The sequence below is a fragment of the Salmo salar genome, chromosome 02, assembly GCF_965601325.2.
Source record: "Salmo salar chromosome 02, fSalSal1, whole genome shotgun sequence".
Taxonomy (NCBI): Eukaryota; Metazoa; Chordata; class Actinopteri; order Salmoniformes; family Salmonidae; genus Salmo; species Salmo salar.
The window spans coordinates 86,060,724-86,084,315 of record NC_138292.1 but is presented as its reverse complement, the minus strand read 5'-3'; the positions used below and the strand labels follow the sequence as shown (position 1 = coordinate 86,084,315).

At 47.2% G+C, this 23,592-nt stretch overlaps 2 protein-coding genes across 2 annotated transcripts; both read left to right on the top strand.

Annotated features, from left to right (window-relative positions):
• The first annotated feature begins 3,739 nt into the window (after nucleotides 1–3,739).
• LOC145864242 (tektin-3-like) lies at nucleotides 3,740–4,461 on the top strand. The gene has a single exon (XM_082969589.1). It carries the CDS (start codon nucleotides 3,889–3,891, stop codon nucleotides 4,459–4,461), a length of 573 nt encoding a protein of 190 aa, XP_082825715.1. The 5' UTR covers nucleotides 3,740–3,888.
• Nucleotides 4,462–7,789: 3,328 nt separating this feature from the next.
• LOC106593486 (tektin-3) lies at nucleotides 7,790–22,820 on the top strand. The gene is made up of 5 exons (XM_082969585.1): nucleotides 7,790–7,867; nucleotides 8,249–8,319; nucleotides 20,373–20,595; nucleotides 20,700–20,854; nucleotides 21,340–22,820. Exons 1-5 carry the CDS (start codon nucleotides 7,790–7,792, stop codon nucleotides 21,554–21,556), a joined length of 744 nt encoding a protein of 247 aa, XP_082825711.1. The 3' UTR covers nucleotides 21,557–22,820.
• The last annotated feature ends 772 nt before the right edge of the window (nucleotides 22,821–23,592 follow it).

The window sequence follows — 23,592 nt, the reverse complement described above, 5'->3', positions numbered from 1 at the left end:
AATATTTATAATATTTATAATACAAATATGTATTTGCCTGCCATAGCCTGAGGGACACTGAATAATAACATCTGTATAGTAAATAGTAACTTATTAGTATTATTGTTATTTCTATTATGATTGTTGTTTATCATTCCAAATAGTAGTGGTATGGGTAGTAGGGTGATGGTAGTGATAGCAATTTAGTGATGGTGGTAGTAGTAGTAGTAATGATGATGGTAATGATAGCAGTTTAGTGATGGTGGTAGTAGTAGTAGTAGTAGTAATGATGATGGTAATGATAGCAATTTAGTGATGGTGGTAGTAGTAGTAGTAATGATGATGGTAATGATAGCTGTTTAGTGATGGTAGTAGTAGTAGTAGTAATGATGATGGTAGTGATAGCAGTTCAGTGATGGTGGTAGTAGTAGTAGTAATGATGATGGTAATGATAGCAGTTTAGTGATGGTGGTAGTGTGTAGTAGTAATGATGATGGTAATGATAGCAGTTTAGTGATGGTGGTAGTAGTAGTAGTAGTAATGATGATGGTAGTGATAGCAGTTTAGTGATGGTGGTAGTAGTAGTAATGATGATGGTAATGATAGCAGTTTAGTGATGGTGGTAGTAGTAATGATGATGGTAATGATAGCAGTTTAGTGATGGTGGTAGTAGTAATGATGATGGTAATGATAGCAGTTTAGTGATGGTGGTAGTAGTAGTAGTAATGATGATGGTAATGATAGCAGTTTAGTGATGGTGGTAGTAGTAGTAGTAGTAATGATGATGGTAATGATAGCTGTTTAGTGATGGTAGTAGTAGTAATGATGACGGTAATGATAGCAGTTTAGTGATGGTGGTAGTAGTAGTAGTAGTAATGATGATGGTAGTGATAGCAGTTTAGTGATGGTGGTAGTAGTAATGATGTTGGTAATGATAGCAGTTTAGTGATGGTGGTAGTAGTAGTAGTAATGATGACGGTAATGATAGCAGTTTAGTGATGGTGGTAGTAGTAGTAGTAGTAATGATGATGGTAGTGATAGCAGTTTAGTGATGGTGGTAGTAGTAGTAGTAGTACTACTTGCACCCTCGACAACTACTATGATTATTATTATTTGACCATGCTGATCATTTATGAACATTTTAACATCTTGACCATGTTCTGTTATAATATCCACCCAGCACAGCCAGAAGAGGACTGGCCACCCCTCATAGCCTGGTTCCTCTCTAGGCTTCTTCCTAGGTTTTTGGCCTTTCTAGGGAGTTTTTCCTAGGGAGTTTTTCCTAGCCACCGTGCTTCTTTCACATGCATTGCTTGCTGTTTGGGGTTTTAGGCTGGGTTTATGTACAGCACTTTGAGATATCAGCTGATGTACGAAGGGCTATATAAATACATTTGATTTGATTTTGATTTGATGATGGTAATGATAGCAGTTTAGTGATGGTGGTAGTAGTAGTAGTAGTAATGATGATGGTAATGATAGCTGTTTAGTGATGGTGGTAGTAGTAGTTATGATGATGGTAATGATAGCAGTTTAGTGATGGTGGTAGTAGTAGTAGTAATGATGATGGTAATGATAGCAGTTTAGTGATGGTGGTAGTAGTAGTAGTAATGATGATGGTAATGATAGCAGTTTAGTGATGGTAGTAGTAGTAGTAGTAATGATGATGGTAGTGATAGCAGTTTAGTGATGGTGGTAGTAGTAGTTATGATGATGGTAATGATAGCAGTTTAGTGATGGTGGTAGTAGTAGTAGTAATGATGATGGTAATGATAGCAGTTTAGTGATGGTGGTAGTAGTAGTAGTAATGATGATGGTAGTGATAGCAGTTTAGTGATGGTGGTAGTAGTAGTAGTAATGATGATGGTAGTGATAGCAGTTTAGTGATGCTGGTGGTAGTAGTAGCGGTAATTATGATGGTAATGATAGCAGTTTAGTGATGGTGGTAGTAGTAGTAGTAATGATGATGGTAATGATAGCAGTTTAGTGATGGTGGTAGTAGTAGTAGTAGAAATGATGATGGTAATGATAGCAGTTTAGTGATGGTAGTAGTAGTAGTAGTAGTAATGATGATGGTAGTGATAGCAGTTTAGTGATGATGGTGGTAGTAGTAGTGGTAATTATGATGGTAATGATAGCAGTTTAGTGATGGTGGTAGTAGTAGTAGTAATGATGATGGTAATGATAGCAGTTTAGTGATGGTGGTAGTAGTAGTAGTAATGATGATGGTAGTAGATAGCAGTTTAGTGATGGTGGTAGTAGTAGTAGTAGTAATGATGATGGTAGTGATAGCAGTTTAGTGGTGGTGGTAGTAGTAGCGGTAATTATGATGGTAATGATAGCAGTTTAGTGATGGTGGTAGTAGTAGTAGTAGATGATGATGGTAATGATAGCAGTTTAGTGATGGTAGTAGTAGTAGTAGTAGTAATGATGATGGTAGTGATAGCAGTTTAGTGATGGGTGGTAGTAGTAGTAGTAATGATGATGGTAATGATAGCTGTTTAGTGATGGTGGTAGTAGTAGTAGTAATGATGATGGTAGTGATAGCAGTTTAGTGATGGTGGTAGTAGTAGTAGTAATGATGATGGTAATGATAGCAGTTTAGTGATGGTGGTAGTAGTAGTAGTAGTAATGATGATGGTAGTGATAGCAGTTTAGTGATGGTGGTAGTAGTAGTAGTAATGATGATGGTAATGATAGCAGTTTAGTGATGGTGGTAGTAGTAGTAGTAATGATGACAGTAATGATAGCAGTTTAGTGATGGTGGTAGTAGTAGTAGTAGTAATGATGATGGTAATGATAGCAGTTTAGTGATGGTGGTAGTAGTAGTAGTAATGATGATGGTAATGATAGCAGTTTAGTGATGGTGGTAGTAGTAGTAGTAGTAATGATGATGGTAATGATAGCAGTTTAGTGATGGTAGTAGTAGTAGTAGTAGTAATGATGATGGTAGTGATAGCAGTTTAGTGATGGTGGTAGTAGTAGTTATGATGATGGTAATGATAGCAGTTTAGTGATGGGTGGTAGTAGTAGTGGTAATTATGATGGTAATGATAGCAGTTTAGTGATGGTGGTAGTAGTAGTAGTAATGATGATGGTAATGATAGCAGTTTAGTGATGGTGGTAGTAGTAGTAGTAGTAATGATGATGGTAGTGATAGCAGTTTAGTGATGGTGGTAGTAGTAGTAGTAGTAATGATGATGGTAGTGATAGCAGTTTAGTGATGGTGGTAGTAGTAGTAGTAATGATGATGGTAATGATAGCAGTTTAGTGATGGTGGTAGTAGTAGTAGTAATGATGATGGTAATGATAGCAGTTTAGTGATGTGGTAGTAGTAGTAGTAATGATGATGGTAATGATAGCAGTTTAGTGATGGTGGTAGTAGTAGTAATGATGATGGTAATGATAGCAGTTTAGTGATGGTGATAGTAGTAGTAGTAATGATGATGGTAATGATAGCTGTTTAGTGATGGTGGTAGTAGTGATGGTGGTAGTAGTAGAGGGATGAGAGCGAGAGGGAGAGAGAGGGATGAGAGAGAGAGAGGGATGAGAGAGAGAGGGATGAAAGAGAGAGAGAGAGAGAGAGGGAGAGAGAGGGAGGGGGGATGAGAGAGAGAGAGAGGGATGAGAGAGAGAGGGATGAGAGAGAGAGAGAGAGAGAGAGAGAGAGAGAGAGAGAGAGAGAGAGAGAGAGAGAAAGAGAGAGAGATAATTGAATTTGAAATCATTCTAAGTACTGTAACAGGTTTTCTATGGGCCTCCAGCAGTTCTATCATGATGTCACAATGCCCCTGTCATAAACCAGGAGTCATCAGGTTATAAAACAACAGTGTTCGGGGCTCAAGGCTGTCTGTCACCAAGAGCAGCCGGACAGCAGGTCGCACCTTACGCTCAGGATCTCCAGCACTGATGGAAGTCTACGGATCCTTGCGACCTTGCCCCTCTGGATTCTTACCGACCCTGACCACCATGAGAGACAGCTACAAGGGCTTCACTGCCATGCAGCTTCAGCCACAGCACGTCAGCTTCGACCTAACGGGAAGCGGGAAGTCCAAACCCAGGCTGGTCTCTGTTCAGCGGAAATCCACGGAGCCGTTCGAGACCCACTGGGAAGGGGAGCAGCTCATTAGGATGCCGCGTCTCAAACCGACCCCGGTGGCCATGTGTCAGATCACCCGGGAAGATTGGCTGCGCGCCAACAACGTAAACTACCGGCGCTTGGAGAGCAGCAGGCGGCATGCGGAAAGCTTCTGGCGCGAGACCTCCCGTTTGATCCAGAGTAAAGAGCAGCTGACTCGGCGAACGCAGTCTGACAGCTCCCGGTGGATCGGTAAACGGATAACGGAAATCTCGTTCTGGCGGAGCGAGCTGGGGTTCGAGCTCGAGCAGCTTCTCCGGGACACGGAGAGGCTACGTCAGGTCAAGTTCCGGTTGGACAGGGCCTTAAAGGAGACCGACGGCCCACTGCAGGTGAGAGAATGACAGAAAGATGATTGATAAAAATGAATTAGATAATTTATCAACTTATTGATTAGGAGTTTCTGAGGATAATGAGATACTACGGTGATGGGTGTCTTGGCATCTTCTTCTTCAACGTTTGTATTACAATTCCGGTTTGAAAAGCCCTGTGTTCTGTAAGATAATGGAAGAGCTGGTTAAGCTGTAGAACTAGTAACCTAGCAGTAAATATACAACTTGGTCTGTATTCAAAATTGCACATAGAATTCCCTATATATACTAGTGCACCAGCCTATATAAGGAATTGGGTGTTATTTGTTACGTACCATTAAACATATGATTGGGATCGATAGTGTCTACTGTAAAGAGAACCAGACTGGCACCCAGGCTAGTGTCTACTGTAAAGAGAACCAGACTGGCACGCAGGCTAGTGTCTACTGTAAAGAGAACCAGACTGGCACGCAGGCTAGTGTCTACTGTAAAGAGAACCAGACTGGCACCCAGGCTGGTGTCTACTGTAAAGAGAACCAGACTGGCACGCAGGCTAGTGTCTACTGTAAAGAGAACCAGACTGGCACCCAGGCTAGTGTCTACTGTAAAGAGAACCAGACTGGCACCCAGGCTAGTGTCTACTGTAAAGAGAACCAGACTGGCACCCAGGCTAGTGTCTACTGTAAAGAGAACCAGACTGGCACCCAGGCTAGAGTCTACTGTAAAGAGAACCAGACTGGCACCCAGGCTAGAGTCTACTGTAAAGAGAACCAGACTGGCACCCAGGCTAGAGTCTACTGTAAAGAGAACAGAATCAGACTGGCACCCAGGCTAGAGTCTACTGTAAAGAGAACAGAATCAGACTGGCACCCAGGCTAGAGTCTACAGTAAAGAGAACAGAACCTGACTGGCACCCAGGCTAGTGTCTACTGTAAAGAGAACCAGACTGGCACCCAGGCTAGTGTCTACTGTAAAGAGAACCAGACTGGCACCCAGGCTAGTGTTTACTGTAAAGAGAACCAGACTGGCACCCAGGCTAGAGTCTACTGTAAAGAGAACCAGACTGGCACCCAGGCTAGAGTCTACTGTAAAGAGAACCAGACTGGCACCCAGGCTAGAGTCTACTGTAAAGAGAACAGAATCAGACTGGCACCCAGGCTAGAGTCTACTGTAAAGAGAACAGAATCAGACTGGCACCCAGGCTAGAGTCTACAGTAAAGAGAACAGAACCTGACTGGCACCCAGGCTAGTGTCTACTGTAAAGAGAACCAGACTGGCACCCAGGCTAGTGTCTACTGTAAAGAGAACCAGACTGGCACCCAGGCTAGTGTCTACTGTAAAGAGAACCAGACTGGCACCCAGGCTAGAGTCTACTGTAAAGAGAACAGAATCAGACTGGCACCCAGGCTAGAGTCTACTGTAAAGAGAACAGAATCAGACTGGCACCCAGGCTAGAGTCTACAGTAAAGAGAACAGAACCTGACTGGCACCCAGGCTAGTGTCTACTGTAAAGAGAACAGAACCTGACTGGCACCCAGGCTAGTGTCTACTGTAAAGAGAACCAGACTGGCACCCAGGCTAGTGTCTACTGTAAAGAGAACCAGACTGGCACCCAGGCTAGAGTCTACTGTAAAGAGAACCAGACTGGCACCCAGGCTAGTGTCTACTGTAAAGAGAACCAGACTGGCACCCAGGCTAGAGTCTACTGTAAAGAGAACCAGACTGGCACCCAGGCTAGTGTCTACTGTAAAGAGAACCAGACTGGCACCCAGGCTAGTGTCTACTGTAAAGAGAACCAGACTGGCACCCAGGCTAGTGTCTACTGTAAAGAGAACCAGACTGGCACCCAGGCTAGTGTCTACTGTAAAGAGAACCAGACTGGCACCCAGGCTAGTGTCTACTGTAAAGAGAACCAGACTGGCACCCAGGCTAGAGTCTACTGTAAAGAGAACCAGACTGGCACCCAGGCTAGTGTCTACTGTAAAGAGAACCAGACTGGCACCCAGGCTAGAGTCTACTGTAAAGAGAACCAGACTGGCACCCAGGCTAGTGTCTACTGTAAAGAGAACCAGACTGGCACCCAGGCTAGAGTCTACTGTAAAGAGAACCAGACTGGCACCCAGGCTAGTGTCTACTGTAAAGAGAACAGAATCAGACTGGCACCCAGGCTAGAGTCTACAGTAAAGAGAACCAGACTGGCACCCAGGCTAGTGTCTACTGTAAAGAGAACCAGACTGGCACCCAGGCTAGTGTCTACTGTAAAGAGAACCAGACTGGCACCCAGGCTAGTGTCTACTGTAAAGAGAACCAGACTGGCACCCAGGCTAGTGTCTACTGTAAAGAGAACTCAGACTGGCACCCAGGCTAGAGTCTACAGTAAAGAGAACCAGACTGGCACCCAGGCTAGTGTCTACTGTAAAGAGAACAGAATCAGACTGGCACCCAGGCTAGAGTCTACTGTAAAGAGAACCAGACTGGCACCCAGGCTAGAGTCTACTGTAAAGAGAACGCAGACTGGCACCCAGGCTAGTGTCTACTGTAAAGAGAACCAGACTGGCACCCAGGCTAGTGTCTACTGTAAAGAGAACGCAGACTGGCACCCAGGCTAGAGTCTACTGTAAAGAGAACCAGACTGGCACCCAGGCTAGTGTCTACTGTAAAGAGAACAGAATCAGACTGGCACCCAGGCTAGTAGTCTACTGTAAAGAGAACCAGACTGGCACCCAGGCTAGAGTCTACTGTAAAGAGAACCAGACTGGCACCCAGGCTAGTGTCTACTGTAAAGAGAACCAGACTGGCACCCAGGCTAGTGTCTACTGTAAAGAGAACAGAATCAGACTGGCACCCAGGCTAGTGTCTACTGTAAAGAGAACAGAATCAGACTGGCACCCAGGCTAGTGTCTACTGTAAAGAGAACCAGACTGGCACCCAGGCTAGTGTCTACTGTAAAGTAAATCATGTGTTATAGAATGAAACTAAATGGTTGTGTGTGTGTGTGTGTGTGTGTGTGTGTGTGTGTGTGTGTGTGTGTGTGTGTGTGTGTGTGTGTGTGTGTGTGTGTGTGTGTGTGTGTGTGTGTATGTATGTGTGTGTGTGTGTGTGTGTGTGTATGTGTGTGTGTGTGTGTGTGTGTTTATGTGTGTGTATGTATGTGTGTGTGTGTGTGTGTGTATGTGTGTGTGTGTGTGTGTGTATGTGTGTGTGTATGTATGTGTGTGTGTGTGTGTGTATGTGTGTGTGTGTTTATGTGTATGTGTGTGTGTGTATGTGTGTGTGTGTTTATGTGTATGTGTGTGTGTGTGTGTGTGTGTGGTGTGTGTGTGTGTGTGTGTGTGTGTGTGTGTGTGTGTGTGTGGGTCAGATGTCGCAGGAGTGCCAGTTCCAGTGTCAGAAACTCAACGACGGAGTCATCGATGTGGTGGAGAAAGAACTGGCGCAGGTGAAACACACACACACACACACACACACACACACACACACACACACACACACACACACACACACACACACACACACACACACACACACACACACACACACACACACACACACACACACACACACACACACACATAAACAAACACAACAAACAATTGTAGAAGGTTTACAGAATAGTCCTCCACCCCAGGTATGTCTGACCCTGGTCCTGTCTACATTGGTTTTATTTCACTCACCTTTGTTCTGTGGTAACAATGCTATTATCTTTCTCTCTCTCTCCCTCCATCTCACCCTCTCCATCATTCCCTCCATCTCTCTCTCTCTCTCTCTCTCTCTCTCCCGCTCCCTCCCTCTCCCTCCCTCCCTCCATTTCTCTCTTCAGGAGGTAACAGTGATCAGGTCTTCTCAGGAACAGTTGGAGAGGATCAGAGATAAAGTCCAGAAACAGCTGGAGTGAGTACACACACACACACACACACACACACACACACACACACACACACACACACACACACACACACACACACACACACACACATACACACACACACACACACACACACACACACACACACACACACACACACACACACACACACACACACACACACACACACACACACACACACACACAGTTGACCTTTAGTTGTAACTACAGAGCCCCCTGCTGAGATGAATCACTGCAACAAGAATTAAGTTGAACAAACCATTGTTTTATTTCTGGACTTTGTTTGGATCCTCATGTGGTAGGGGCTGGCAAACTGGAATAAGTCAGACTCAACACTTGATGATAACGTGGCAGGGGCCGGCTAACTGGATTAACGCAGACTCAACACTTGATGATAACGTGGTAGGGGCTGGCTAACTGGAATAAGTCAGACTCAACACTTGATGATAACGTGGCAGGGGCTGGCAAACTGGAATAAGTCAGACTCAACACTTGATGATAACGTGGCAGGGGCCGGCTAACTGGATTAAGGCAGACTCAACACTTGATGATAACGTGGTAGGGACTGGCTAACTGGAATAAGTCAGACTCAACACTTGATGATAACGTGGCAGGGGCTGGCTAACTGGAATAAGTCAGACTCAACACTTGATGATAACGTGGCAGGGGCCGGCTAACTGGAATAAGTCAGACTCAACACTTGATGATAACGTGGCAGGGGCCGGCTAATTGGAATAAGTCAGACTCAACACTTGATGATAACGTGGCAGGGGCTGGCTAACTGGAATAAGTCAGACTCAACACTTGATGATAACGTGGCAGGGGCTGGCTAACTGGAATAAGTCAGACTCAACAGAGGTTTCTTGTCAATAGCAACTATAGATAAATCATTATGTACATGTATTCCACACACACACACACACACACACACACACACACACACACACACACACACACACACACACACACACACACACACACACACACACACACACACACACACACACACACACACACACACACACATACACACACACACAGGAGAACAATAGACAACTCATGCTGTAATTATGTTAGGAGTGTGTGTGTGTGTGTGTCTCTCTCTCTCTGTGTGTGTGTGTGTGTGTAAACTAAGATCTAAAGGGAAACTAATGGATGACATGGAGGGAGGGAGGGAAGTATGGAGGGAGGGAGGGATGGAGGGAGGGAGGGAGGGATGGAGGGAGGGAGGGAGGGAGCCCTGTCTAAGGCAGTGGTGTTGTGTGGGACTCCCTCAGTGTGTCAGTCATAGTGAACATGATTCATAGGGTTCTGTTCTCTAGTCCACCACACTGTGTCATCTAGCTGTGTGTGTGTGTGTGTGTGTGTGTGTGTGTGTGTGTGTGTGTGTGTGTGTGTGTGTGTGTGTGTGTGTGTGTGTGTGTGTGTGTGTGTGTGTGGTGTGTGTGTGTGTGTGTGTGTGTGTGTGTGTGTGTGTGGTGCAGGTCCAACAGGAGAGTGCAACACCAGTTGGAAAAAGACATGAATGATAAACACAGAGCTCTCCAGATCGACAGCCACTGTCACACACTGACCAACTGTTCTCCTGCTACCAGTTATTACCATGACCTCAGCCTGGTAGATACCAGGTAACACTGACCAACTGTTCTCCTGCTACCAGTTATTACCCTGACCTCAGCCTGGTAGATACCAAGTAACACTGACGAACTGTTCTCCTGCTACCAGTTATTACCCTGACCTCAGCCTGGTAGATACCAGGTAACACTGACCAACTGTTCTCCTGCTACCAGTTATTACCCTGACCTCAGCCTGGTAGATACCAGGTAACACTGACCAACTGTTCTCCTGCTACCAGTTATTACCCTGACCTCAGCCTGGTAGATACCAGGTAACACTGACCAACTGTTCTCCTGCTACCAGTTATTACCCTGACCTCAGCCTGGTAGATACCAGGTAACACTGACCAACTGTTCTCCTGCTACCAGTTATCACCCTGACCTCAGCCTGGTAGATACCAGGTAACACTGACGAACTGTTCTACTGCTACCAGTTATTACCCTGACCTCAGCCTGGTAGATACCAGGTAACACTGACGAACTGTTCTCCTGCTACCAGCTATTACCCTGACCTCAGCCTCCTGGATACCAGGTAACACTGGCCAACTGTTCTACTGCTACCAGTTATTACCCTGACCTCAGCCTGGTAGATACCAGGTAACACTGACGAACTGTTCTACTGCTACCAGTTATTACCCTGACCTCAGCCTGGTAGATACCAGGTAACACTGACGAACTGTTCTCCTGCTACCAGCTATTACCCTGACCTCAGCCTCCTGGATACCAGATAACACTGACCAACTGTTCTACTGCTACCAGTTATTACCCTGACCTCAGCCTGGTAGATACCAGGTAACACTGACCAACTGTTCTCCTGCTACCAGTTATTACCCTGACCTCAGTCTGGTAGATACCAGGTAACACTGACCAACTGTTCTCCTGCTACCAGTTATTACCCTGACCTCAGCCTGGTAGATACCAGGTAACACTGACCAACTGTTCTCCTGCTACCAGTTATTACCCTGACCTCAGCCTCCTGGATACCAGGTAACACTGACCAACTGTTCTCCTGCTACCAGTTATTACCCTGACCTCAGCCTGGTAGATACCAGGTAACACTGACCAACTGTTCTCCTGCTACCAGTTATTACCCTGACCTCAGCCTGGTAGATACCAGGTAACACTGACCAACTGTTCTACTGCTACCAGTTATTACCCTGACCTCAGCCTCCTGGATACCAGGTAACACTGACCAACTGTTCTCCTGCTACCAGTTATTACCCTGACCTCAGCCTGGTAGATACCAGGTAACACTGACCAACTGTTCTCCTGCTACCAGTTATTACCCTGACCTCAGCCTGGTAGATACCAGGTAACACTGACCAACTGTTCTCCTGCTACCAGTTATTACCCTGACCTCAGCCTGGTAGATACCAGGTAACACTGACCAACTGTTCTCCTGCTACCAGTTATTACCCTGACCTCAGCCTGGTAGATACCAGGTAACACTGACCAACTGTTCTCCTGCTACCAGTTATTACCCTGACCTCAGCCTAGTAGATACCAGGTAACACTGACCAACTGTTCTCCTGCTACCAGTTATTACCCTGACCTCAGCCTGGTAGATACCAGGTAACACTGACCAACTGTTCTCCTGCTACCAGTTATTACCCTGACCTCAGCCTGGTAGATACCAGGTAACACTGACAAACTGTTCTCCTGCTACCAGTTATTACCCTGACCTCAGCCTAGTAGATACCAGGTAACACTGACCAACTGTTCTCCTGCTACCAGTTATTACCCTGACCTCAGCCTGGTAGATACCAGGTAACACTGACCAACTGTTCTCCTGCTACCAGTTATTACCCTGACCTCAGCCTGGTAGATACCAGGTAACACTGACCAACTGTTCTACTGCTACCAGTTATTACCCTGACCTCAGCCTCCTGGATACCAGGTAACACTGACCAACTGTTCTCCTGCTACCAGTTATTACCCTGACCTCAGCCTGGTAGATACCAGGTAACACTGACCAACTGTTCTCCTGCTACCAGTTATTACCCTGACCTCAGCCTGGTAGATACCAGGTAACACTGACCAACTGTTCTCCTGCTACCAGTTATTACCCTGACCTCAGCCTCCTGGATACCAGGTAACACTGACCAACTGTTCTCCTGCTACCAGTTATTACCCTGACCTCAGCCTGGTAGATACCAGGTAACACTGACCAACTGTTCTCCTGCTACCAGTTATTACCCTGACCTCAGCCTGGTAGATACCAGGTAACACTGACCAACTTTTCTCCTGCTACCAGTTATTACCCTGACCTCAGCCTGGTAGATACCAGGTAACACTGACCAACTGTTCTCCTGCTACCAGTTATTACCCTGACCTCAGCCTAGTAGATACCAGGTAACACTGACCAACTGTTCTCCTGCTACCAGTTATTACCCTGACCTCAGCCTGGTAGATACCAGGTAACACTGACCAACTGTTCTCCTGCTACCAGTTATTACCCTGACCTCAGCCTGGTAGATACCAGGTAACACTGACCAACTGTTCTCCTGCTACCAGTTATTACCCTGACCTCAGCCTAGTAGATACCAGGTAACACTGACCAACTGTTCTCCTGCTACCAGTTATTACCCTGACCTCAGCCTGGTAGATACCAGGTAACACTGACCAACTGTTCTCCTGCTACCAGTTATTACCCTGACCTCAGCCTGGTAGATACCAGGTAACACTGACCAACTGTTCTCCTGCTACCAGTTATTACCCTGACCTCAGCCTAGTAGATACCAGGTAACACTGACCAACTGTTCTCCTGCTACCAGTTATTACCCTGACCTCAGCCTGGTAGATACCAGGTAACACTGACCAACTGTTCTCCTGCTACCAGTTATTACCCTGACCTCAGCCTGGTAGATACCAGGTAACACTGACCAACTGTTCTCCTGCTACCAGTTATTACCCTGACCTCAGCCTCGTGGATACCAGGTAACACTGACCAACTGTTCTCCTGCTACCAGTTATTACCCTGACCTCAGCCTGGTAGATACCAGGTAACACTGACCAACTGTTCTCCTGCTACCAGTTATTACCCTGACCTCAGCCTGGTAGATACCAGGTAACACTGACCAACTGTTCTCCTGCTACAGTTATTACCCTGACCTCAGCCTGGTAGATACCAGGTAACACTACCAACTGTTCTCCTGCTACCAGTTATTACCCTGACCTCAGCCTGGTAGATACCAGGTAACACTGACCAACTGTTCTACTGCTACCAGTTATTACCCTGACCTCAGCCTGGTAGATACCAGGTAACACTGACCAACTGTTCTCCTGCTACCAGTTATTACCCTGACCTCAGCCTGGTAGATACCAGGTAACACTGACCAACTGTTCTCCTGCTACCAGTTATTACCCTGACCTCAGCCTGGTAGATACCAGGTAACACTGACCAACTGTTCTCCTGCTACCAGTTATTACCCTGACCTCAGCCTAGTAGATACCAGTTAACACTGACCAACTGTTCTCCTGCTACCAGTTATTACCCTGACCTCAGCCTGGTAGATACCAGGTAACACTGACCAACTGTTCTCCTGCTACCAGTTATTACCCTGACCTCAGCCTGGTAGATACCAGGTAACACTGACCAACTGTTCTCCTGCTACCAGTTATTACCCTGACCTCAGCCTGGTAGATACCAGGTAACACTGACCAACTGTTCTCCTGCTACCAGTTATTACCCTGACCTCAGCCTCCTGGATACCAGGTAACACTGACCAACTGTTCTCCTGCTACCAGTTATTACCCTGACCTCAGCCTGGTAGATACCAGGTAACACTGACCAACTGTTCTCCTGCTACCAGTTATTACCCTGACCTCAGCCTGGTAGATACCAGGTAACACTGACCAACTGTTCTACTGCTACCAGTTATTACCCTGACCTCAGCCTGGTAGATACCAGGTAACACTGACCAACTGTTCTCCTGCTACCAGTTATTACCCTGACCTCAGCCTCCTGGATGCCAGGTAACACTGACCAACTGTTCTCCTGCTACCAGTTATTACCCTGACCTCAGCCTCCTGGATGCCAGGTAACACTGACCAACTGTTCTCCTGCTACCAGTTATTACCCTGACCTCAGCCTGGTAGATACCAGGTAACACTGACCAACTGTTCTCCTGCTACCAGTTATTACCCTGACCTCAGCCTGGTAGATACCAGGTAACACTGACCAACTGTTCTCCTGCTACCAGTTATTACCCTGACCTCAGCCTGGTAGATACCAGGTAACACTGACCAACTGTTCTCCTGCTACCAGTTATTACCCTGACCTCAGCCTGGTAGATACCAGGTAACACTGACCAACTGTTCTACTGCTACCAGTTATTACCCTGACCTCAGCCTCCTGGATACCAGGTAACACTGACCAACTGTTCTCCTGCTACCAGTTATTACCCTGACCTCAGCCTGGTAGATACCAGGTAACACTGACCAACTGTTCTCCTGCTACCAGTTATTACCCTGACCTCAGCCTAGTTGATACCAGGTAACACTGACGAACTGTTCTCCTGCTACCAGTTATTACCCTGACCTCAGCCTGGTAGATACCAGGTAACACTGACCAACTGTTCTCCTGCTACCAGTTATTACCCTGACCTCAGCCTGGTAGATACCAGGTAACACTGACCAACTGTTCTCCTGCTACCAGTTATTACCCTGACCTCAGCCTAGTAGATACCAGGTAACACTGACCAACTGTTCTCCTGCTACCAGTTATTACCCTGACCTCAGCCTGGTAGATACCAGGTAACACTGACCAACTGTTCTCCTGCTACCAGTTATTACCCTGACCTCAGCCTGGTAGATACCAGGTAACACTGACCAACTGTTCTACTGCTACCAGTTATTACCCTGACCTCAGCCTCCTGGATACCAGGTAACACTGACCAACTGTTCTCCTGCTACCAGTTATTACCCTGACCTCAGCCTGGTAGATACCAGGTAACACTGACCAACTGTTCTCCTGCTACCAGTTATTACCCTGTCCTCAGCCTGGTAGATACCAGGTAACACTGACCAACTGTTCTCCTGCTACCAGTTATTACCCTGACCTCAGCCTGGTAGATACCAGGTAACACTGACCAACTGTTCTCCTGCTACCAGTTATTACCCTGACCTCAGCCTGGTAGATACCAGGTAACACTGACCAACTGTTCTACTGCTACCAGTTATTACCCTGACCTCAGCCTGGTAGATACCAGGTAACACTGACCAACTGTTCTCCTGCTACCAGTTATTACCCTGACCTCAGCCTGGTAGATACCAGGTAACACTGACCAACTGTTCTCCTGCTACCAGTTATTACCCTAACCTCAGCCTCCTGGATACCAGGTAACACTGACGAACTGTTCTCCTGCTACCAGTTATTACCCTGACCTCAGCCTGGTAGATACCAGGTAACACTGACCAACTGTTCTCCTGCTACCAGTTATCACCCTGACCTCAGCCTGGTAGACACCAGGTAACACTGACCAACTGTTCTCCTGCTACCAGTTATCACCCTGACCTCAGCCTGGTAGATACCAGGTAACACTGACCAACTGTTCTCCTGCTACCAGTTATTACCCTGACCTCAGCCTGGTAGATACCAGGTAACACTGACCAACTGTTCTCCTGCTACCAGTTATTACCCTGACCTCAGCCTAGTAGATACCAGGTAACACTGACCAACTGTTCTCCTGCTACCAGTTATTACCCTGACCTCAGCCTGGTAGATACCAGGTAACACTGACCAACTGTTCTCCTGCTACCAGTTATTACCCTGACCTCAGCCTGGTAGATACCAGGTAACCATGACCAACTGTTCTCCTGCTACCAGTTATTACCCTGACCTCAGCCTAGTAGATACCAGGTAACACTGACCAACTGTTCTCCTGCTACCAGTTATTACCCTAACCTCAGCCTCCTGGATACCAGGTAACACTGACGAACTGTTCTCCTGCTACCAGTTATTACCCTGACCTCAGCCTGGTAGATACCAGGTAACACTGACCAACTGTTCTCCTGCTACCAGTTATCACCCTGACCTCAGCCTGGTAGACACCAGGTAACACTGACCAACTGTTCTCCTGCTACCAGTTATCACCCTGACCTCAGCCTGGTAGATACCAGGTAACACTGACCAACTGTTCTCCTGCTACCAGTTATTACCCTGACCTCAGCCTGGTAGATACCAGGTAACACTGACCAACTGTTCTCCTGCTACCAGTTATTACCCTGACCTCAGCCTAGTAGATACCAGGTAACACTGACCAACTGTTCTCCTGCTACCAGTTATTACCCTGACCTCAGCCTGGTAGATACCAGGTAACACTGACCAACTGTTCTCCTGCTACCAGTTATTACCCTGACCTCAGCCTAGTAGATACCAGGTAACACTGACCAACTGTTCTCCTGCTACCAGTTATTACCCTGACCTCAGCCTGGTAGATACCAGGTAACACTGACCAACTGTTCTCCTGCTACCAGTTATTACCCTGACCTCATCCTGGTAGATACCAGGTAACACTGACCAACTGTTCTACTGCTTCCAGTTATTACCCTGACCTCAGCCTCCTGGATACCAGTTAACACTGACCAACTGTTCTCCTGCTACCAGTTATTACCCTGACCTCAGCCTGGTAGATACCAGGTAACACTGACCAACTGTTCTCCTGCTACCAGTTATTACCCTGACCTCAGCCTGGTAGATACCAGGTAACACTGACCAACTTTTCTCCTGCTACCAGTTATTACCCTGACCTCAGCCTGGTAGATACCAGGTAACACTGACCAACTGTTCTCCTGCTACCAGTTATTACCCTGACCTCAGCCTAGTAGATACCAGGTAACACTGACCAACTGTTCTCCTGCTACCAGTTATTACCCTGACCTCAGCCTGGTAGATACCAGGTAACACTGACCAACTGTTCTCCTGCTACCAGTTATTACCCTGACCTCAGCCTGGTAGATACCAGGTAACACTGACCAACTGTTCTCCTGCTACCAGTTATTACCCTGACCTCAGCCTAGTAGATACCAGGTAACACTGACCAACTGTTCTCCTGCTACCAGTTATTACCCTGACCTCAGCCTGGTAGATACCAGGTAACACTGACCAACTGTTCTCCTGCTACCAGTTATTACCCTGACCTCAGCCTGGTAGATACCAGGTAACACTGACCAACTGTTCTACTGCTACCAGTTATTACCCTGACCTCAGCCTCCTGGATACCAGGTAACACTGACCAACTGTTCTCCTGCTACCAGTTATTACCCTGACCTCAGCCTGGTAGATACCAGGTAACACTGACCAACTGTTCTCCTGCTACCAGTTATTACCCTGTCCTCAGCCTGGTAGATATCAGGTAACACTGACCAACTGTTCTCCTGCTACCAGTTATTACCCTGACCTCAGCCTGGTAGATACCAGGTAACACTGACCAACTGTTCTACTGCTACCAGTTATTACCCTGACCTCAGCCTGGTAGATACCAGGTAACACTGACCAACTGTTCTACTGCTTCCAGTTATTACCCTGACCTCAGCCTGGTAGATACCAGGTAACACTGACCAACTGTTCTCCTGCTACCAGTTATTACCCTGACCTCAGCCTGGTAGATACCAGGTAACACTGACCAACTGTTCTCCTGCTACCAGTTATTACCCTGACCTCAGCCTGGTAGATACCAGGTAACACTGACCAACTGTTCTACTGCTACCAGTTATTACCCTGACCTCAGCCTGGTAGATACCAGGTAACACTGACCAACTGTTCTCCTGCTACCAGTTATTACCCTGACCTCAGCCTGGTAGATACCAGGTAACACTGACCAACTGTTCTCCTGCTACCAGTTATTACCCTGACCTCAGCCTCCTGGATACCAGGTAACACTGACGAACTGTTCTCCTGCTACCAGTTATTACCCTGACCTCAGCCTGGTAGATACCAGGTAACACTGACCAACTGTTCTCCTGCTACCAGTTATCACCCTGACCTCAGCCTGGTAGACACCAGGTAACACTGACCAACTGTTCTCCTGCTACCAGTTATCACCCTGACCTCAGCCTGGTAGATACCAGGTAACACTGACCAACTGTTCTCCTGCTACCAGTTATTACCCTGACCTCAGCCTGGTAGATACCAGGTAACACTGACCAACTGTTCTCCTGCTACCAGTTATTACCCTGACCTCAGCATGGTAGATACCAGGTAACACTGACCAACTGTTCTCCTGCTACCAGTTATCACCCTGACCTCAGCCTGGTAGATACCAGGTAACACTGACCAACTGTTCTCCTGCTACCAGTTATCACCCTGACCTCAGCCTGGTAGATACCAGGTAACACTGACCAACTGTTCTACTGCTACCAGTTATTACCCTGACCTCAGCCTCCTGGATACCAGTTAACACTGACCAACTGTTCTCCTGCTACCAGTTATTACCCTGACCTCAGCCTGGTAGATACCAGGTAACACTGACCAACTGTTCTCCTGCTACCAGTTATTACCCTGACCTCAGCCTGGTAGATACCAGGTAACACTGACCAACTTTTCTCCTGCTACCAGTTATTACCCTGACCTCAGCCTGGTAGATACCAGGTAACACTGACCAACTGTTCTCCTGCTACCAGTTATTACCCTGACCTCAGCCTAGTAGATACCAGGTAACACTGACCAACTGTTCTCCTGCTACCAGTTATTACCCTGACCTCAGCCTGGTAGATACCAGGTAACACTGACCAACTGTTCTCCTGCTACCAGTTATTACCCTGACCTCAGCCTGGTAGATACCAGGTAACACTGACCAACTGTTCTCCTGCTACCAGTTATTACCCTGACCTCAGCCTAGTAGATACCAGGTAACACTGACCAACTGTTCTCCTGCTACCAGTTATTACCCTGACCTCAGCCTGGTAGATACCAGGTAACACTGACCAACTGTTCTCCTGCTACCAGTTATTACCCTGACCTCAGCCTGGTAGATACCAGGTAACACTGACCAACTGTTCTACTGCTACCAGTTATTACCCTGACCTCAGCCTCCTGGATACCAGGTAACACTGACCAACTGTTCTCCTGCTACCAGTTATTACCCTGACCTCAGCCTGGTAGATACCAGGTAACACTGACCAACTGTTCTCCTGCTACCAGTTATTACCCTGTCCTCAGCCTGGTAGATATCAGGTAACACTGACCAACTGTTCTCCTGCTACCAGTTATTACCCTGACCTCAGCCTGGTAGATACCAGGTAACACTGACCAACTGTTCTCCTGCTACCAGTTATTACCCTGACCTCAGCCTGGTAGATACCAGGTAACACTGACGAACTGTTCTACTGCTACCAGTTATTACCCTGACCTCAGCCTGGTAGATACCAGGTAACACTGACCAACTGTTCTCCTGCTACCAGTTATTACCCTGACCTCAGCCTGGTAGATACCAGGTAACACTGACCAACTGTTCTCCTGCTACCAGTTATTACCCTGACCTCAGCCTGGTAGATACCAGGTAACACTGACCAACTGTTCTACTGCTACCAGTTATTACCCTGACCTCAGCCTGGTAGATACCAGGTAACACTGACCAACTGTTCTCCTGCTACCAGTTATTACCCTGACCTCAGCCTGGTAGATACCAGGTAACACTGACCAACTGTTCTCCTGCTACCAGTTATTACCCTGACCTCAGCCTCCTGGATACCAGGTAACACTGACGAACTGTTCTCCTGCTACCAGTTATTACCCTGACCTCAGCCTGGTAGATACCAGGTAACACTGACCAACTGTTCTCCTGCTACCAGTTATCACCCTGACCTCAGCCTGGTAGACACCAGGTAACACTGACCAACTGTTCTCCTGCTACCAGTTATCACCCTGACCTCAGCCTGGTAGATACCAGGTAACACTGACCAACTGTTCTCCTGCTACCAGTTATTACCCTGACCTCAGCCTGGTAGATACCAGGTAACACTGACCAACTGTTCTCCTGCTACCAGTTATTACCCTGACCTCAGCATGGTAGATACCAGGTAACACTGACCAACTGTTCTCCTGCTACCAGTTATCACCCTGACCTCAGCCTGGTAGATACCAGGTAACACTGACCAACTGTTCTCCTGCTACCAGTTATCACCCTGACCTCAGCCTGGTAGATACCAGGTAACACTGACCAACTGTTCTCCTGCTACCAGTTATTACCCTGACCTCAGCCTGGTAGATACCAGGTAACACTGACCAACTGTTCTCCTGCTACCAGTTATTACCCTGACCTCAGCATGGTAGATACCAGGTAACACTGACCAACTGTTCTCCTGCTACCAGTTATCACCCTGACCTCAGCCTCCTGGTAACAGACTCTCACACGGTTGTCTTCAAACACTTCATTCAATCAGATGCAACACACTAAGGACACCCTGGCAACATGTTTTTTGTCCCTCCTCCCTCCCTGTAGTGTCTCAGTGCCGGTGTCGTGGGTGCAGTATTCGGAGGACAACATTGGGAAGTCGGCGTCGGAGCGGCGAGCCACGCGGGAAGTAACGGAGCTGGCGGAGGGAACCCTGGTTGCGACGGCGAGAGACATGTGGTCTCAGTACAACCGTGTCAACGCCGCCTTCACACTCCGTGTCAACCAAACCACACTCGCTAGGAACACGCTACAGCAGCACCTGGCCAAGGTGGGGGGGTCTGTATGTGGATTTTTGTCATTGTTTTGTGTGTTCTGTGTGTGTCCACTTGTGTTTTTGGGCTGACCCCCCCCTCCCTCTCCATCTCTCTCCAGACCCTGCAGGAGATGCACCAGACGGAGCGTACCATCTCAGATTTGGAGGGGTCCATCTGGGCGAAGAGGGCCCCCCTCAGAGTGGCTCAGTCCAGGCTGGAGGAGCGCACCCATAGACCTAACATGGAGCTCTGCAGGGACCACCCACACACCAGGTAACACACACTCTCATGCTTACAAACATAGCATGTAGGCTAAGTGGCTAATTATATATTTATCTGTGTGCTTTTCTCTTTGTCTCTCAATTCAATTCAAGGGGCTTTATTGGCAAGGGAAACATATGCTAACATTGCCAAAGCAAGTGAAGTAGATAATAAACAAAAAAGAAATAAACAATAAAAATGAACAGTAAACATTACACTCACAGAAGTTCCAAAAGAATAAAGACATTTGAAATGTCATATTATGTCTATATACTGTCACTGTCTGTCTGTCTGTCTGTCTGTCTGTCTGTCTGTCTGTCTGTCTGTCTGTCTGTCTGTCTGTCTGTCTGTCTGTCTGTCTGTCTGTCTGTCTGTCTGTCTGTCTGTCTGTCTGTCTGTCTGTCTGTCTGTCTGTCTGTCTGTCTGTCTCTCTCTCTGCTTTCTCTCTCTCTCTCTCTCTCTCTCTCTCTCTCTCTCTCTCTCTCTCTCTATTCCAGATTGCTGTCTGAGGTGTCTGGTCTCCAGGACACTGTTTTATCTCTAAGACAGAGGTTGTCTGAAGCCCAGGCTGTCCTGCAGCAGCTGGCTGACTGTAAGAGTGGTTTAGAACAGGAGCTTTGCACTAAGACCCACTCCCTCTTTATCGACCAGGAGAGATGTCTAGGACTCCGCAAGACATACCCCTCCACCCCTAGACTGGTGGGTTACACATAGACAAGACATACCCCTCCACCCCTAGACTGGTGGGTTCCACATAGACAAGACATACCCCTCTAGACTGGTGGGTTCCACATAGACAAGACATACCCCTCTAGACTGGTGGGTTACACATAGACAAGACATACCCCTCCACCCCTAGACTGGTGGGTTCCACATAGACAAGACATACCCCTCTAGACTGGTGGGTTACACATAGACAAGACATATCCCTCTAGACTGGTGGGTTCCACATAGACAAGACATACCCCTCCACCCCTAGACTGGTGGGTTCCACATAGACAAGACATACCCCTCCACCCCTAGACTGGTGGGTTCCACATAGACAAGACATACCCCTCCACCCCTAGACTGGTGGGTTCCACATAGACAAGACATACCCCTCTAGACTGGTGGGTTACACATAGACAAGACATATCCCTCTAGACTGGTGGGTTCCACATAGACAAGACATACCCCTCTAGACTGGTGGGTTCCACATAGACAAGACATACGCCTCTAGACTGGTGGGTTACACATAGACAAGACATACCCCTCCACCCCTAGACTGGTGGGTTCCACATAGACAAGACATACCCTTCTAGACTGGTGGGTTACACATAGACAAGACATACCCCTCTAGACTGGTGGGTTCCACATAGACAAGACATACCCCTCCACCCCTAGACTGGTGGGTTCCACATAGACAAGACATATCCCTCTAGACTGGTGGGTTCCACATAGACAAGACATACCCCTCTAGACTGGTGGGTTCCACATAGACAAGACATACCCCTCCACCCCTAGACTGGTGGGTTCCACATAGACAAGACATACCCCTCCACCCCTAGACTGGTGGGTTACACATAGACAAGACATACCCCTCTAGACTGGTGGGTTACACATAGACAAGACATACCCTTCTAGACTGGTGGGTTCCACATAGACAAGACATACCCCTCCACCCCTAGACTGGTGGGTTACACATAGACAAGACATACCCCTCTTGACTGGTGGGTTCCACATAGACAAGACATACCCCTCCACCCCTAGACTGGTGGGTTCCACATAGACAAGACATACCCCTCTTGACTGGTGGGTTCCACATAGACAAGACATACCCCTCCACCCCTAGACTGGTGGGTTCCACATAGACAAGACATACCCCTCTAGACTGGTGGGTTCCACATAGACAAGACATCCCCCTCTAGACTGGTGGGTTCCACATAGACAAGACATACCCCTCTAGACTGGTGGGTTCCACATAGACAAGACATAAACAGACACACAGAGACAGATTGAAGGTCCTTTCTATTCTCTTCTGTGAATCTGTTGAATAAAGGTGTCTAAGTCATATCTGGTGTCCATTTCTCTTCTGTCATGCATATCTGGTGTCCATTTCTCTTCTGTCATGCATATCTGGTGTCCCATTCTCTTCTGTCATTCATATCTGGTGTCCCATTCTCTTCTGTCATTCATATCTGGTGTCCCATTCTCTTCTGTCATTCATATCTGGTGTCCCATTCTCTTCTGTCATGCATATCTGGTGTCCCATACTCTTCTGTCATTCAGATCTGGTGTCCCATTCTCTTCTGTCATTCCGATCTGGTGTCCCATTCTCTTCTGTCATTCATATCTGGTGTCCCATTCTCTTCTGTCATTCAGATCTGGTGTCCCATTCTCTTCTGTCATTCCCATCTGGTGTCCCATTCTCTTCTGTCATTCCCATCTGGTGTCCTATTCTCTTCTGTCATTCCTATCTGTTGTCCCATTCTAAGTCATATCTGGTGTCCAATTCTCTTCTGTCATTCATATCTGGTGTCCCATTCTCTTCTGTCATTTATATCTGGTGTCCCATTCTCTTCTGTCATTCATATCTGGTGTCCCATTCTCTTCTGTCATTCAGATCTGGTGTCCCATTCTCTTCTGTCATTTATATCTGGTGTCCCATTCTCTTCTGTCATTCAGATCTGGTGTCCCATTATCTTCTGTCATTCAGATCTGGTGTCCCATTCTCTTCTGTCATTTATATCTGGTGTCCCATTCTAAGTTTG